We start from the raw sequence: 17,165 nt of genomic DNA, 5'->3' as shown, positions 1-17,165 counted from the left end.
ACCACGTAAAAATAAAAAAATTATATTGTGTCCACCTAAAACCAAAAATGAATATAAAGTGGGCCTCCTAGTCCCCAACTATGCACTGTATTAAAATACAATTCAAGTTACTTTCTTTGACCAATTTATTTCAGGGGAAGAAAAATGTTAATAAGACCTCTTCAAGGAGCAGGTAGCAACCACAGTATTCCACCTTTCATTTAAATAAATGTATTCTTCATGTACCGTGTTCAACATCATCCTACAACTGTGCCTTCTGCAACATGAAGATGGGGTGGGCATTAGCTGCATGTAGATAAGAGCACTTTAAAGAACTTAGAATGGACTTTGAGGTTCCAGGACCTCCTAGATCTTCCCCTTGCCCTCCCAAGAGCTGTTTTTGAATCATTCCACCTGCTCCCCCCACCCCAGAGCCAGCGGCCCTGACCATTGGGAAGGGAGTTCCTCTGGCTTGCACAACCACTTGGCTGTGGCCTGGACATCCTTCAGATCTCCTCTAATAGCTCAGTTCCTGTGCTGCCTCCCCGGTGGGAGAAGTCTGAACTCTGGGAACCACCGTGCCTTGGCACACTTGCTGTCCATGGACCTTCATCCTCCTTAAGGTGCATACGCCCTCCATAGACCCCTCTGCCCCCCTTTCGGACACAAACTAAAGCCTCCAGCTTTTCCAGGCTTATACCCCACTGCTCCAAGGGCCCTAGGAATTCTAGACACAAAGGACAGAATGAGCACTGAGGGACAGTTCCTCCATGTCTCTCACGCATTCACACACACACAGAGGCAGTGTTCTTATGGGTCACTGAGGCTCTTTATTTTGCATAGGAAACCACTGGGGACCTTGCCTGTAGCCACACTGGAGGAGCACATAGTTCTGGACACTTGGTGGGAAGCAAGCTGAGAACGCTGATTCAGGCCAGTCACATGATTACACTGTGAGGGTTTCCAACAGGGCTCTGGGTGGTCACCTTGGCTTCTGCAGGAGCACTAAGGAAGTAGTGGTGGGAGAGGGGAGCTAACCACCAAAGGCTCCACGAGCACTGGTGGGGCTTGAGCTGTCCACGCTAAGTCAGGAGGAGAATCTAATTGAGGATCTAATCTCCAGATGGTGCCGAGGGCTCAGGCTCACCTGCCCCAGCTTACTGAGCCAGGGGGTTTCGGAATTTCCTGCCGGCAAACTTCGCCTTGTCACCCAACTCCTCTTCGATTCTTGGAAGGCACAAAAGATAAACGAAGAGGGAGTGAGGAGGGCTGGTCTCAACCCAGGAGGCTTATTTCACAAGTGCAGCAGGGACACAGTTCCACTCCTCCCACAAAGTGAGGACCCCTTCTGGCCTATCCAACTCATTCCTGAACCTGGCTGTTCCCAGCAGGCCAGGAGGATCTGCTCCCCGCCCCACCCCACTGCTCCACTCTGAAGGGCAGAGAACAGACGCCAGTATGAGCACTTCCTAACACTTCTTTTTTTTTTTTTTTTAAATGAGAGAATCACCCAGTTTCCTCAATAAACATCTTAGGAAAAAAGGAGGGAGAAATTATTAGAAGACACAAGGCACTATTTGGGTCCTGGTGCCCATAATGAACAGGGGCCATATAATAGGGAGAGTGGCTTTTCTTAATGCATTGAAACCTTTCAGGGTAAAGTTTTGAAGAAAGAATAATGTGGGAGAAGTTTTAAAATAGATGCTCCTTTTCCCTCAAGGGACAAGTGTTCCTGTGTCCTGGGCCTCCCCAAGACACAAGGAGACAGCAAAGGGGGCCAGGGCACCCAGCAGCACACAATAGCACACCCACCCACCTGGCCCTGGTTTCCTATCCTCAAGACCAAGTAAGGTGGAACTGACTGTCAAAGGGAACCAGTTCTGCCTCCCACCAGAAAAGGGCAGCACAGATAAAACAGACTTTTGCTTTTGGCCTGGCATCGTCAGGCACCTGAGAGAATGTGCTGGCCCTGTGCCAACTCCAGGCCTGACTTCCTGTGATATGTGCCCAGGGCACACACCCCCAGACCAGAAGCGGAGGGCACCACGCTTAGTGCAGACCCTGGCCCCAGCCCTTGCAGGGAAGCCTCTTTACCTGAGGAGCTGGTTGTACTTGGCCAAGCGCTCAGATCTGCAAGGTGCACCAGTCTTGATCTGCAGGGAGAAAGCAAAGGCTGTGCTTCCTTGTGGGACACCCTGGGGCAAGGGGAGGGCACCACAGTGGAGAACAATTTTTAAGGAGGACCCTAAGAACATGGAGGGGCAAAGCATCCAGGCAGGGCATTTGTGACCCTGTTCTGTTCAGGCTTGTTAGCCACAGCAGCTGTACAGAGGACAGTATCAACAAGAGGCAGAACCATCAGCTCCCACCCACCTTCGGGCTTTGGGTCTTCCCAGGGAACTGACCTCAGAGGAAATTAGGACAAACCTTCTGCCCAAGGAGCCCTTACCTGCCCAGTGCAGAGTCCCACCACCAGGTCGGCAATGAAGGTGTCCTCAGTTTCCCCAGAGCGATGAGACACCATGACGCCCCAGCCGTTGGACTGGGCCAGCTTACACCTGAAGTGCGACAAAACCGAGACAGCATGAGCTCCCTGCTCGCCCTCACCAGAGCCCAGCAACAGGGGGTGAAGCCACTGCAGCCCCAGGTCACTCAAACCCTGGCGTTAGCCTCCTGGTTGGGGAACAGTCTCCTCTTGCAGAGCTCTTCCCAGTGCTCACTCCTGAGCCACACTCTCCAAGGGACAGTCACATGGACTCAGGCCCAAGCAACCTTTGCTCAACACCCCAGCCCCCCATGTGCCACCACCTACTCTGTATTCAGCCGTGAACCCTACTACACTTTCAGGGTACCCTAGCCATCCCACAGTGCTCCTCTGCGAGGCACTCACGCCTGGAGGGACTCAGTCACTGAGCCGATCTGGTTGACTTTGAGCAGGAGGCAGTTGCAGGACTTCTCGCTCACAGCCTTGGCAATGCGCTTGGGGTTGGTCACCGTGAGATCATCGCCCACCACCTGGATGCCTGCACTCTCCGTGAACTTCTGCCATGCTTTCCAGTCGTCCTGGTCGAAGGGGTCTTCGATAGACACCACTAGGGAAGGAGACACACTGTCAGAGTGAGCTGGCCTCTGGGCCCCACAGCTGGAGCCCTGCTCCTCGGCTCACAGCACCCGCTGCAGGCCTCTCACAGGACAGACAGTGCCTGTGAGAGGAAAACACTGCCTACCAAAGCTGCAGCAGCACAAAGGTGGCTAGCCTGGGCCCATAGGGTCTTTCTCTTAAAGGGGAATATTTACCTGCCTAGATGGTAGGTTTATGTAGTATCACTGAGAATAAGCACACAGGTAGAGCACCCATCCAGTATGCATGAGGCCCTGGGCTCAACCCCCAGTACCAAAACAGTATTTTTAAAAAGCATGAAGGCCTGAGTTTGGGTCTGGGCTCAATCCAAAGTTCCCAAGTACAATAATTAACTAAGGGAGTTAGACTTCTGGGTCTGAACTCCTGCCCCACCAGTTGCTGTGCACTCTTGGGCAAGTTATCATAACAGTCTGTGCCTTCAGTTTCTTCTCCTGCAAAACGGCAGTGGCAGTCCTTATCCTGTGTGCAACAGGTACAGCCCAGCCTGCTCACAGGGCCACAAAGGACCCACAGCTTGGCCTCCCCCTGTGTGAGGGAGTGTGGAATGCATCTGCCCTCTGTGGCTGTGGTGACAGCATCTAAGGTGCACACCTCTTCACACGATGTCCCTGCTGGTACTGAAAGGACCATGTCCTAGAGTCCTCCCCACAGTAGGAACCACTGTTATGTGTGCTATGTTCATTACCCAGAAACCCCCGCTTGGGGAGGCGTGTAGCATTCCGCAGAGCACTCACCTGGGTAGTTCTTGACAAAGGACTTGTACAGATCAGCCAGCTGGTCAGGTGTGATGTACCTGCTGGGGTCATCAGGAGACTTGAAATCCAGGTCATACTTCCCAGATCTGTAGAACTCAGAGGCGGCCACATCCATGCCGATGACAACCTTGTCAGTGTAGCCAGCCTTCCCGATGGCGGTCTTCAGCAGCTCCAGGGCTGGGGAGAGGAGCAGCAGTGTGGTAACAGAGACAGTGGCCAGGAGCTACCAGCTCTGAGGACACCAGTTATTTCCTTCTGTCCCTGAAGCATCACCTAAGAAAATAGCCCTTTCTCATGGACAAATGCTCCCAAATTCAGCACCTATGACAGTTGAGATGTCCAGGATACAGTTACAGTGAGACTAGCAGAGATCAGCTATACCAGGGACAGGCTTTAAATAGAGCCGAGGCTGGGATCCAAGAGGGAGTCCTGGGCAGCAAGGGACATCTCCAGGCTGTTCCACTGAGATCAGGACTAAGGGTTGCCTCATAGCCCCAAGGCTCCTGCTCAAAGACCCCCTCCAAGCTCTTAGGTCTCCCGCAGCTAAAGCAAGGCAGGACCAGGGCCTCCTCTTAAGCTTCCTGTGGCAGTGCATGCCTGCAATCCCAGCTACATGGGAGTCTGTGGCAGGAGGATGGCAAGTCTGGGGCCAGCCCAGGCAGCTCACATCAGCCACAGCGTCCTAATTGGGTTCCTCCAACACCAGTGAATTTGCCCTGTGCACTGATGGGAAGGAAGGTACTCCTTTGCCTTCTGGTCTCTGGCTTATTTTGGCCTGGCCTTTGTGGCACTAATTGGCCCTTACCCAATGAGTCCCCAGATGGAAACTTCCCTCCCAAATCTGTCCACAGGGTCTTGCTCCTACGCCCCAATGGCAGGTCCTCCAGCATCTTTACCTTCTTTATTCTCCAGAATGTTAGGAGCAAACCCGCCTTCGTCACCCACATTGGTGGCATCTTTCCCATATTTATCCTTGATGACGTTCTTCAGGTTGTGGTAGACCTCTGCTCCAATGCGCATGGCCTCCTTGAAGCACTCAGCGCCCACAGGGAGGATCATGAACTCCTGCATGGCCAGCTTGTTACCAGCGTGAGAACCACCGTTGATCACATTGAACGCCTGCAGAGAGGCACCCACAAACCCTCCAGTTACCATCTGGGTCACACAGGAGGCAGGCTCCAAGGATGGCTGTGGAATGCTCACTAGGACCCGAGAACTGTGACAGTTCCCATCAGGAGGAGCCACTACATGAGTGCACTCTCACCCTGACAAGGAAAGCACTGCTAGTCCCAATGAAAGGCCTGGGCCCAGGGAGACGGGAGGTCACTAATCATGCACTTAGCAAAGGACAGAGGGCTGCTCTTTGAGGCTGAGACCTTCAGGGCCCCCTTATATCCACTGTGTTGGGAATCACATTTAGGAAATCAAGGCACAGGGGCTCTTGTATCCCCAGGAAGAACTCCCACCCCCCCATTTAGAAAGTTCCAACAAGCCACTCACTGGAACTGGCAGGATGACTTCTGAGTTGCCAGCCAAGTCGGCGATGTGGCGGTATAGGGGCACCCCCTTCTCTACAGCACCAGCTTTGCAGACAGCAAGGGACACACCCAGGATAGCATTCGCACCAAACTTAGCTGGAATGGAATTAGTTAAATTAGGTGAGGCAAATAAACAGAAGAGTCAGCCTGTAACCAAGTTCCTGGTTCTGGATTGCACAGCCTCTTCCTGAGCTTTTAAAAAGGTCTCCAGGAGATCCCAATCATCCCCAGCAAAAACTTGCTAACTCAGGCCACTCACATTTATTTTCTGTTCCATCCATCTCGATCATCAGTTTGTCAATCTTCTCCTGCTCCACAACATTCAGTTTCTGCAGGGGAGAGAGGAGGGTGAGGGCCAACCACAGAATCTTTGCTCTCTGCCATGAAATCCATCAAACTTTGGAATGGTGCAGAGTCAAAATCAATTCTGTGCTCTATGTCGATTCTATAGGCAAAGGGCTGGGGGTGGAGCTATGGTAGTATGTACTCAGTGTGTAGGGGCCATGGGTCGTCTCCTCAAGACCAAAAGAAAACAAAAAACAAAAGGAGACATACACAGACTGCCTTTTACTTGCTTTATGGTGTCTGGCATTTCTCTTGGCCAACAATGGAGGCTGTACAGACTACCTCCTGAGTTCAGGGTCACATAATACCAGACAGACTTGCCTGGCACATGCTATGTAAACTACTAATACAAACAAGAGTAAGTCTTTAGGGGCAATAAATAAATAACAAAGCTCACTGTTCACTCAAATAAGCTGGGCCTTGCAAAAGCTGGCTTTGTGGCTGCCTCTCTTAGCCAAGACCAAATGACAGCCATTCTCTGATGGGATTGTGATTTTTGCAGGTTGTCTAAAACCACTTAACATAAGTGTGAGACAAGCACCTCACCATCGAGCTACCATCCCACTCCCAAAATGAGCACCTTGAAAGCAACAGTTTTGGGACTGGGGTTGTAGTTCAGCAGCAGAGTACTTGCATAGCATGTTGTGAGGCACTGGGTTAGATTCCCAGCACCATATAAAAAATAAAGGTGACCATCTACAACTACTTCAGCAACTTAGGGAAGTCCTAAGAAACTTAGTGAGACCCTGTCTCAAAATGCAAAGGGCTGGGGATGTGGTTCAGTGGTTAAGCACCCCTGGGTTCAACCCCTTGTACCAAAATAATAAATTCAGCTTCAGCACTGTTTCAAAAACTTCATAATCTGGGCTGGGGATGTGGCTCAAGTGGTAATGCGCTCGCCTGGCATGTGCGGGGCGCTGGGTTCGATCCTCAGCATCACATAAAAATAAAATAAAGATGTTGTGTCCACCGAAAACTGAAAAATATTAAAAAAAAAACTTTATAATCCAACCATAATGATGCATGGTTTTATATGTAATGTCTCTTACATAGAGAAAGCAAGCAGTTACTCCAGGCCAATCCTCATAAACAATTCAGCTAAAAGTTTTCCTGGAGGGGCCCTGCCTTAGCCTTGCCATTTGAGGGCACAGAAGGGCAGAACAAGGAGCACGAGGAGGTGCTCAAGAGACCAGAACAGAGGGTGATGTAGGCTGAGTGGTAATGAGGAAATTTCATCTAGGGACTCATAGGTAGGACTAATTAGACAGTGCCACAAAGGCCAGAATAAGCTAGTCGGAGACCCTGAAGGCAAAGGAACATCCAATGCCAGGAGAAGCAGGAGACTGCTGTGGCTGGTCTGGACAGCGTGAGCAGACCCTTCCCATCTAGGGAACACAGCAGAGAGAATGAAGGGCCACAGGGAAGTTGAGGTTGGTTGTCAAGTCCCCAGCCCTATTTTACCTACAGCACTTCTTTTGTTTCACCTACTGAATTTATATTTTTATTTAGGTACTGGGGATTTACCACTGAGCCATAGCCCTAGCCCTTTGATTTTTGAGCCAGAGTGTACACACATGGGCCTCAGGTTCAATCCCTAGCACTACAAAAACAAATACAAACAAACAACAAATCTGGACCTAATTTCTATCAAGACAGTTGCAGGGAAGGGGCAGGGGGGAGAAAATCAAGGGCTCTGGAGTGCTCTTCATTCTTCTGGTCCAGTTCCGGATGCTAATAGAAGTGGACACTAGACAGGGAGTAGGTAAGACTGTTCATGCACAAAACACTCAAGCACAATGGGAATCCAACTGGCTTCTACAGCTCTCAGAATAAGCTGTGTGAACAGAAGAGGCTCTGGGCCTGAAACTTGCCCGATTGGTACTGATGTGCATTAGTTACTGGGAGAAGGTCCTACCTTGCTAACCAGGGCAGGTGCAATAGTTTTATTGATGTGCTCAACAGCCTTTGAGACACCTAGAAGGAATAATCAAACCAAATTGCATTAATAAATACAGGCTTGAGCAGCACTGCTGGAAAAGCAGTGGTTATGCAGACCCAGAAGTCCACCAAGACCCTCCATGGAGCTCTTGAAAATTCCACCCCAATTCCCCTAGAATCAACTTTCCAGCCCAGTCTGAGTGCTCTTACCTAGGACCCCAAGGGGTTAGAGCCGCACAAAGAGCAACCAGCTCAGAATATTCTGAGGTTAGTCTGCAAGACCATGCACTGGAAACACCAGCTGCACACTAGACGATGCCCAACGGTTACCTGAGTGCACAAGGCTGGCGCCAGGAACTCATTAACATACTTAACGGGTCTGGAGACGCCTGCCCAGTAGAGGTGGACAGAGAAGGAAAGAGAGACTCAGAAGAGAAGAGGCTGTAAAGGACAGGATGGGAGAGAGCAGAGACAGGAGGGCCAGGAGTGTCAGGGTCTGGGTGTGTCTTCTGATGCTGACCCACTGAACAGGGTAGTATGCCTATGTGGAGACAGCTCTCACCAAGTGGGAGGGGACACACGGCCTTCCCTTCTGCTGTGTTCCTCAGCCAACTTCACGACTGCCCTTCCCTGTGGCCCTTTTGGACACTCCCCAGTTGCTATTCCCCTGAAATCTTAATGTTCCAGATGTGCTATACCACCTGTTTATGGTTATGTTATAAACGTCTGCCCAACCCAAAAGAACCAATTCTCAGTTCCTGAGGACTGTTATCACCCTGTTGAGAAGACATAGTCTAGCCCTCTGTGCTTTGTTGTGACATGGGTACCAGGCTTCCATCTCCAGAAAGGTCAAAGGTGCATAAAAACTAACTTCGCCAGAGCAGTGCTTGTGTGAATCAAGTCCACAGAAAACCAACTGCAATAACCCATCAGAAGGCTCCTGTCAATGGCAGGCCTGGATCAGAAGGCCCAGACGCAATGGGAGGAGGGGAGACATTCCCTTGGTAGAGGCTGCAGGCCTTCTTTTCATGTCTGGGATCTGTGGCCTGACTAGGAAGGAGTATTCCAGACCGGACAGAAGAGCAATAGATAGATAGAAGCACTAAAACTCCTGGCCCAAATTCCGAGGCCTGGGAACCCCAAAACCAATAAGCCAGCTCTGCTGGCTCTCCCATATGCTGGCACAGGGCTCATCCTGACTATAGAGGGGATATACTATTCATTACCCCTCAAAAAAGGGAGAAGGGGTGGGTTTGGGAAAGGCCAGGAGGGGGCTAGGGACAGGAGGCTAGCTCAGACTCACTGCAGAGGTAGGTGTGGGCTCCAAGCCTTACCCTTCCCCATGTAGCGAGTTTTGTCATTGTCCCGGAGCTCTAGGGCCTCATAGATACCAGTTGAGGCCCCACTGGGCACAGCAGCTCTAAAGAGACCTGGAGGAAAGGGAAAAAAAAAATATATTGCAATTAAGAAACAGAGCAAGAGCACAAGCCCAGTTCCCTCCTACTCACGGGCAGCATCTGTCACTGGGAAACACTACACTGTTACTTCCTTCTACCATCTGGGTAGCCCTACTGCAAACCACAGGAGCTCCTCAGACCTGAATGTGCACATAGGCAAATGCAGACTCAGGAGGAGGTCAAGGGCCTGCATCTCTAACAAGCCTACAGCTGGTGTGTGGGCCACTGGAAGCTCTGCCCAACAAAAACAGAACTGGAGCCAAGAAGGGAATTGAAGATGTTCTATGGCTCATTTGTTTCAGTTTGGACAGGGATAAATGCTATTTTGGGGTTCTCTGCCCAACAGGAAACTGGAAATTAGGATGGAACAAAGACAATAAAAGGTACTAGTTCAGAAACACCAGGTAACACTGAATCACAATCTTGCAACTATAGAAACCAGCCCCCAGGCTCTTCCTGGAGAGGCACAGGGATGGCCACCTCCGGACTTTCTCAAGTTGTAAGGAATCCCCCATCTGAGGGCTGCAAGGGGCTGGCGAGGTGTGGGGGACACACAGGCAAATGGGTGATGAGGGAAAAACAAACAAATACCACCAGAGTTTAAACCTGGTGATCTGCAATGACTGACTGATCAGCAGGACACAGCCAGATTATAACCCACCTGCCACTGATCAGGGAAGAAGAAAGCAAGAGTGAGCGGAGTCCATGGAGTCTGGGTGAGAAGGACACAGTGAGGTGGGCTCACTGACTGAAACAAAGCACCACTCTGGTGGGGAATGCTGATAGTGGGTGGTGGTGGGGTGCCCTGAGTGTTTGGGTGGGGCAGCGCTTACATTTTGCTATGAATTTAAAGAAGCTCCAAATATGTCAGAAAAAAAAGAAAGGTGGGTGGGAACTCCTAAATCTATCATCTTGGGGCTGGGGATGTGGCTCAAGCGGTAGCGCGCTCGCCTGGCATGCGTGCGGCCCGGGTTCGATCCTCAGCACCACATACAAACTAAAGATGTTGTGTCCACCAAGAACTGAAAAAATAAATATTAAAAAAAAAATTCTCTAAAAAAAAAAAAAAAACACAACTATCATCTTGTGTTTTTTAAAAGATGCCCTCTCCCAACAGTCTTCTAGGGCTTGGTGTCTTTTTAAAGTCAACTAATTTCCAAGTGGAAAGTTCCACCTGCTGAATGAGCCAGGTATCTCAAGGCTCTTGGGGAATGAAGTGAGACTCCAGAATCCTCTGTGTTGGGGGGCGCTGGGGGAAGGCAGGAAGGGAAGGACTGGGTTCCAGTTCCAGGCTTGTGACTCAGACAGTGACTCAGCTCTGACTGGCAGGCCCTGGTGAGCTCTGCATTGCCTGAGGCTCTTCCAACCGCACCCACCACATCCATGTCATGTATAAAGCAGCCAGGACACTGGTAGAGGTGACATAGGGCTATAGAAGCCCTTTAGGAGTCCCCATGTCAATGTTTTCTTTACATGGGAAAACTTCCCAGGGGGACTTATAGCCAGGTGACAATAAGAGCCTCTGAATTGTCCCTGACCCTGGGCTCAAGAGCAATGGACAGACACAAAGAAGAGTGCTCCAATTCCACCACACCCCTCCCCTTTAGCCTCTCAAGGAGAGAGCACCAAATCACACTCTATCTGCTTATTTGGTCACAGTGAGCTGTGCAGCCAACAGCAAGTGATGGGACACCTTTTAGGGACAAGGTCTCAAGGCACCACTGACCTTGGATCCAGTAAGAATTTGCTTTAATATTAAGAAGCACTGAATGCGGTGAGGAAGCTAAGGCAGAAGGATTGCAGTTTTAGGCCAGCCTGGGCAACTTAGTGAGACCCTGTCTCAAAATGAAAAATTAAAAAGACCAGGACTTCTTGCCTTACAATCCCCTGATGCTTCAGGAATGTGACTAGCACATGCACGTGCAGACCAGTGAGAAAAGCTGCAGCATTAACAGGCTCATCATTGCCACCATAAGGCAGATTTTTAAATGAAGCATGGTAGAAGGAAGTAAGGAAAGAAAGGTGGCACATACCTTTTGAGGTGTAGAGGTCCACTTCAACAGTGGGATTCCCACGAGAGTCAAAGATCTCCCTGGCATGGATCTTCAGAATAGACATGGTGAATCTCTGTGGGGAAACACAATCCATATTTTCCATAAAACACAATACAACATTTGCTCATTCATTTAAAGGTTCTGAGGGTTTCTGGACCAGAAGGGTCTGCACTAGACAAAACACTGGATGTATGAATGCTGCTTAGTGGGGACAATCCTGCTGGAAAGCAGTGGGAACTGTTCCTCAAAAATAAGTCAGAGGTCTATGGGTTCAGCTCAGTGGTGGAGCACTTGCCTTGACTGTTCTAGGCTTTGGGCTTGATCCCCAGCACTGGCAAAAAAGAAAAGCTGGAGAATGGGGGAGCCTCGCATATCACTCAGCACAAGCAGACCCTGGTTCAATCCCCAGCACTAAACAAATGGAGGAGGGAGCAAAAACTGAAACCTGAGAATGTGTGCACCATAGAGAAATAAATCCAACTGTTAAGATTAATGTGTGCTGGCATGCAGAATGTCTCTGAAATGGGTCACTGTCATCAGTTAACAATGAGGGTTGGCCTGGGAAAAGAAAGGGACCAAGAACAAATAGTTAGGAAGGAGGGACATGAAGGTCACAAGCAAAACCTTCTAGGATAATGCCAAGAGGGAGGCAGGAGGGAAATCTGGTTTGTAGTGTAATGGAGAATGAAAAGTTTAGGGCATGGTTTATTAAATTAAAATTGAAGTAACAGTAGCAAATTGAATTAGTAGAAATTTGAGAATTAGAAATATTGAGTGTGGAGGCCAGGAAAAACTGCTCTTGTCACTTTCTGGGACTTTCAGATTTGGCAGTATTGGGTCTTTAGCAAAATAGGAGATTTCAGTGATGACATTTTATTATCTCTTTCAAAGAGAAAATTTATCTCCTCTCAAAAACTTAACTGTGAATGTTTTGATTTGTAAAAAGAGGAAAGGTTCTGTGAACACCAAGGGATGAAGCGTTTTTGAAAACATCTTTAAAATAAAATAATAATAAAAAAATATATTGTATCCAATTACAACTAAAAAATAAATATATATTTTTAAAATGGTAGCAACAAAGAGTACATAGAAAGTCCTAAAAGAACGCCTTTTCTTACTTTTTTTCCTTTGGGGCTCACCAAAAAAAGAAACTAATCCAACAACTTGTAAAACTGAAGTGGACATGAGGAACCAGATTAGTGTGCAGGAGCCATTATCTAGCTGGACTCCCCACCGACATCTCTGAAAGGTTATGAGGAGAGAGTGGCATTTTTTCTTTTAAATTTTTAGAATTAGATTAGGAACCCACTTTTGTGGCTTTGTTGTGGGTGCAACAATGGATTTCTGTTCACTAGACAAGTTAAGGTATCTAGTTTTTAGTCCATATTCCAAAAAGGCACTTTAGATATTCTTTAAATTTCTAGTTAACTTTGAGTTTGGCAAATTATGAATCTGCATAACAATTCAGCATCCACATTTACAATGTAGATTTTGGGTGCACGTTTAAACACATCTTTATTTCAGTACCTCATCATTGGATTCATTTTATCGATGTAAGATGAAATAATTTCATGATGTGAAAGGAAAAGGCGACATATCCTTTTTTATTTTTTAGTTGTTGATAGAAAAGTCTTCGCAGCTTTTTAGCTGCTCGGATTTAACTCCCAGCCAGGGGGCAGCACAAGTGGACCCCGACGGAAGACCACGTGGAGGCCACAGCGAGCAGGAAGCTTTCTTAAAAGCATCCTTTCTAAGTCTGAGCAGGGCCCGAGGGTGGCGGGCCAGGAAGCTCTTGCCCAACTTGGGCGAGGTCCGCTGAAGAACTTCCCAATTATCCAACGTCTCTGCTGCAGTTTCCTCAAGCATCTAAGAAATACCGCCCGCCGATGTAGCGGAGCAGGACGGGGTGGCCACCAAGACTCTGGGCTGCAGACCGCGAGGCGCGGAGGGCGCGGGGCCGCCGCGGGGGGAGGGGAGGAAGGGCACGTCCCGGGCCTTTCTTCGGGTCCTGCCCCTCCCTCCACCTTGGTTAGAGCCCGCTGGAACGCGCACCCGGGCCAGGTCTCTCCGTCCCCCGAACCTTGCACTCGGATACTGATGGAGAAGCGCCCTCCAGTTCCCCGCCACGCGTGGGTCGCGTGCGCTGCGGACTTTCCGGGCCCAGTTACCCCGCCCCACGATCACTCGCTCACCCGCACCCTCCCCCACGCAGAGAAGCCCGCGTCCCACAGGTGCGCCCGCCGCCGCACCCCGGCCTCCCGGCCCGCCGTTCCCCGCCGTTCCCCGCCGGGGCCGGGAGCCTGCACGTGCCCACCGCCCCGCGAGCCCAGCCCGCCGCCTCTGACGACGCCCGCCCCCGAAGCTGGAAACCCCACGCCGCCTACACTGCAGCTCCTCCCAAGGGCCCCTACCTGGCTGCTGGATCTCGTCTCCAAGGAAAGAAGCGGAGGGTGCTGCAGACACCGAGAAGAGCGTTAAGCCGGAGAGGTACCTGCGCCCGGAGTCCCCGACTTGCTCTCTGCGCCGCCGCCCCGACTTCCTACGCAGCCCCAGAGGCCCCGCCCCTTCCCGCCTCCGGGGGACGCCCCCTCACCGTCGCCTCGCCATTGGCGAGGCGCGCCGTCACTCTGGTCCTCACCTCCCGGGAAGGGGTGGGACTGCGGCTGTCGCCGCAGCCAGAAAATTGGGCGGGGCGGCGACCCGGGACGTGGGGCTGGAGGGCATGGTAGGCCCTGGGTCCCTAGCGTCTGTGGCGGGGTTCGGGTGAGCCCCCTGCGCTGGGACCCCTGAGCCGAGCGGGGACCGGCGCAGCCGGGACCCCGGGGAGGGGCGTGGCGGCGCGGCCGGCATTAGGAGTTGGGGCTCCGGCACGTACTCCGAGTCCGGCACGCACTCGGCGTCGCTCTGGCACTACACGTCCGGCCCACGACCTTGGTGACGACCTTCTTGGCCCGGCCCTTCTGCTGCCTCAGTGTGGCCACGAGGTTTTGGAGAACCCCGCGCGGTCCAGACGTTGAGCGGCTGCGCCCGCGCTCCACTCTCGCGAGGGGCCCGCGGGCCACGTGCGCCTGCGCGCCTCGCTGCGGGGCCTGGCTGCCGCTAGCCACCCGCCAAGGTGACCCCGTCTCTTTGTCCTTGCTCCCCGGCTCAGACGCGAGTCTCAAGCCAAGATAGCCAAAGGCAGATTCACTTTCCCTTGGTGTTACGCAATTTTATTTACATATGTGTATATTTTAGTGGTTGAACCTTTATTTTATTCATTTATTTATGTGCGGTGCTGAGAATGGAATCCAGAGCCTCACGCATGCTGGGCAAGCATTTTACCACTGAGCCACAACCCCAGCCCGCAACTCAGTAAGACTTTTTGTTGTTGCTGGGGCTTGAACCCAGGGCCTCAGGCATGTAGGCACAAACCTTATCTCTCAGCTAGCCCTCAGCCCTTTCTAATGATATTTCTTTTCTTTGGTGCCTGGAATTGAACTCAGGGGCAGTCGACCAACTGATCTACATCCCCAATCCTATTTTGTATTTTATTCAGAGACAGGGTCTCACTGAGTCTCTTAGCATCTCTCCATTGCGGAGGCTGGCTTTGAACTCACATCCTTCTGTCTCAGCCTCCAGACCTCTGAGATTACAGGTGTGCCCCGCTAATGTTGCATTTTAAAAGGAAATTTCATCCCCCCCCCCCCCAGGCATTAGATCAGATTTACTTGTGAACATACATATAATGACTTGGGACTGAATTTTACATAGGCCCGAAGGTTCAAGACAAGTAATATTCCATGGTGGTTTGGCAAATGAAAAACAGGAAGTATTGGGTGGGGTCATTTTTATCTTTCCAATCAAGAAAGAACTGATAGAGCTAATTGGCACATACCTGTGATTCCAGCAATTTGGGAAGTGGAAGTAGGAGGATCTCAAATTTGAGACCACCCTGGGTGACTTAGCAGAGACTCTTTCAACATTTCAAAAAAAAGGGCTGGAAATGGTAACTCAGTGGTAGAGTGCCCCTCAGTTCAATTCCCAGTAACTAGTATACACATAACCCTGATAATCATTAAAAATCAGCTCTGTGGGGGCTGGGGTTGTGGCTCAGTGGTAGAAGGCTTGCCTTACATAAGTGAGGTACTAGGTTTGATCCTTAGCGCCACATAAAAACAAATAAATAAAGGTATTGTGTTCATTTACAACTAAAAAAAATTCTTTTAAAATCAGCTCTGCTATTCACACACTCCAAGGATCATTTTCTTTCTTTCTTTCTTTCTTTCTTTCTTTCTTTCTTTCTTTCTTTCTTTCTATCTATCTATCTATCTATTTTTTGTGGTGCTGGGGATTGAACCCAGGGCCTTGTGCATGCAAGAGAAGCATTCTACCAACTGAGCTATATTCCCAGCCCAAGGATCATTTTTTTTTAATATTTATTTTTTAGGTATAGATGGACACAACACAATGCCTTTATTTTTATGTGGTGCTGAGGATCGAACCAGAACTCGGGTCCCGCCCGTGCTAGGCAAGCACTCTACCGCTGAGCCACAGTCCCAGCCCCCAAGGATCATTTTCTGTTATGATTATTTTTGTGTTTTCTCAGGGTTCCTCCTGGTCTAAATCTGAGAGCTAAAGCAATGTCATGCACCTCCCTATTTTCATATTGCCTTCCATAAAGGGGCTCAAATAAATTTATTGTACCTTCTGGTCAGCTACAAAAGCTGCATTTCCTCTTCAACCTCTAGCATTTTGGTCCCTTGGAGCTCCTGGTCAGTGTTTCCATAGCATTGGGTAAAAGTGAAGGGCTATGAAGTCCATGGCATTTGTACTGATTAAGAAGCAACAGGAAACTAAAATGTTTCATTAAAGAATGTTATGAATTTTGCAAACAGTTTTTGATTCCACCAGCAATACACTGAAGTTTTTGGCTTCATAAAACCAACCCCATGACTCAGCAACTAAATCAAGTTCTAAGCCTTAGGAAATCAGACAGATCTTCTTTTCAGAGCAATTTTAAGGTGTGGCCCTGAAAATGCTCCAAACAATCTTTTTTTATTTTACATTAAAATGGTTAGATAAAGATAGACCAACAGGGCTCTTGTAACTGATGTCTGGCCAGAACTGGTGAATCTAGGAAGAAATTAAATGCAGAACATGATCTCAGACAGCTGCTGTTTCAACCTTCTTGGAGGCCTCCACGCAGCATTCTGAGCCAGCACTTTGACCTCAAGTTGCACCTCAAATGTTAATGATTAGTAGAGAAGTTCTCAAAACGTTTCCAAAATCCACAGGCTGCCAAATGCCCTCCCCATCTCCACAGCTCCTGGGACTTCCATTACAGGCTGTGGGTTCATATTTGCCTACAGTCAGCACCAGGCTATTTACCTTGTTACAGGCATTTAGTTGTTACTTTTCACTTTCCTGAAATTGTTGAGCAATTTTTTTACTTTTCAAAGGCTTTCATATAGCTGGTGTGCAAGGAGGGGGAATGAATGTGCAAGGCTATTGGAATGCCATTGTGTGTGTGTGTGTGTGTCTGTGGCTGGGGATTGAATCCAGGGTTTTACACAAGCTGGGCAAGCACTCTACCACTGAGCTACATGCCCAGTTTTGGAATACCACATCTTGAAGTTCTGCAATATATTTGCAATTGGATCCCAAGATTGAAGGAATGTGTATCTGCAGCAGTCTATGACTCACTGGGATTACTGATTCCAGTATCCGTAGTATGTATGTGAAAACCCATGGTCAGCTGAGAAATACCTCTTGATGAAAGAGGGTCTCTAGCCAGACAGCAAAATCAGGGCAGGATGAGGGGCCCGAAGAGAGCTAAGATACTATATGAATGCAGAAGGCCCCCAGGGGAGGATCTTGAAGGATGATCAGTCCTCATCAGAGATCAAGAGGGGTCCAGGTATATAGCTCAGTGGTAAAGTATATGCTCAATATATAAAAGGTTCTGGGTTCAATTC

General features: G+C 49.6%; 1 protein-coding gene across 5 annotated transcripts; it reads right to left on the bottom strand.

The window, feature by feature from the left end:
• Positions 1-786: 786 nt before the first annotated feature.
• Positions 787-14,271, bottom strand: ENO1 (enolase 1). Of its 5 annotated transcripts, none has more exons than XM_081309019.1 (13): positions 14,084-14,270; positions 13,620-13,661; positions 11,188-11,281; positions 9,032-9,127; positions 8,028-8,086; positions 5,674-5,743; positions 5,377-5,510; positions 4,773-4,995; positions 3,856-4,053; positions 2,870-3,071; positions 2,429-2,537; positions 2,074-2,132; positions 787-1,206 (listed from the first exon to the last, which is right to left on the bottom strand). In XM_081309019.1, the coding sequence occupies exons 3-13, from the start codon at positions 11,270-11,272 to the stop codon at positions 1,137-1,139; spliced, it is 1,305 nt and encodes a 434-aa protein (XP_081165145.1). In that variant the 5' UTR covers positions 11,273-11,281; positions 13,620-13,661; positions 14,084-14,270; the 3' UTR covers positions 787-1,136. The 5 variants fall into 5 exon arrangements, with proteins under 5 accessions (XP_081165145.1, XP_081165146.1, XP_081165147.1 ...); XM_081309020.1 differs by having other exon boundaries at positions 14,102-14,270; XM_081309021.1 differs by lacking the exon at positions 13,620-13,661 and having other exon boundaries at positions 14,084-14,271.
• Between the last annotated feature and the right edge of the window lie 2,894 nt (positions 14,272-17,165).

The sequence above is a fragment of the Spermophilus citellus genome, assembly GCF_964194105.1.
Source record: "Spermophilus citellus genome assembly, chromosome: 9".
NCBI classification, from domain to species: domain Eukaryota; kingdom Metazoa; phylum Chordata; class Mammalia; order Rodentia; family Sciuridae; genus Spermophilus; species Spermophilus citellus.
The sequence above is the reverse complement of the archived record's forward strand: the minus strand, read 5'-3'. Positions and strand labels throughout refer to the sequence as shown.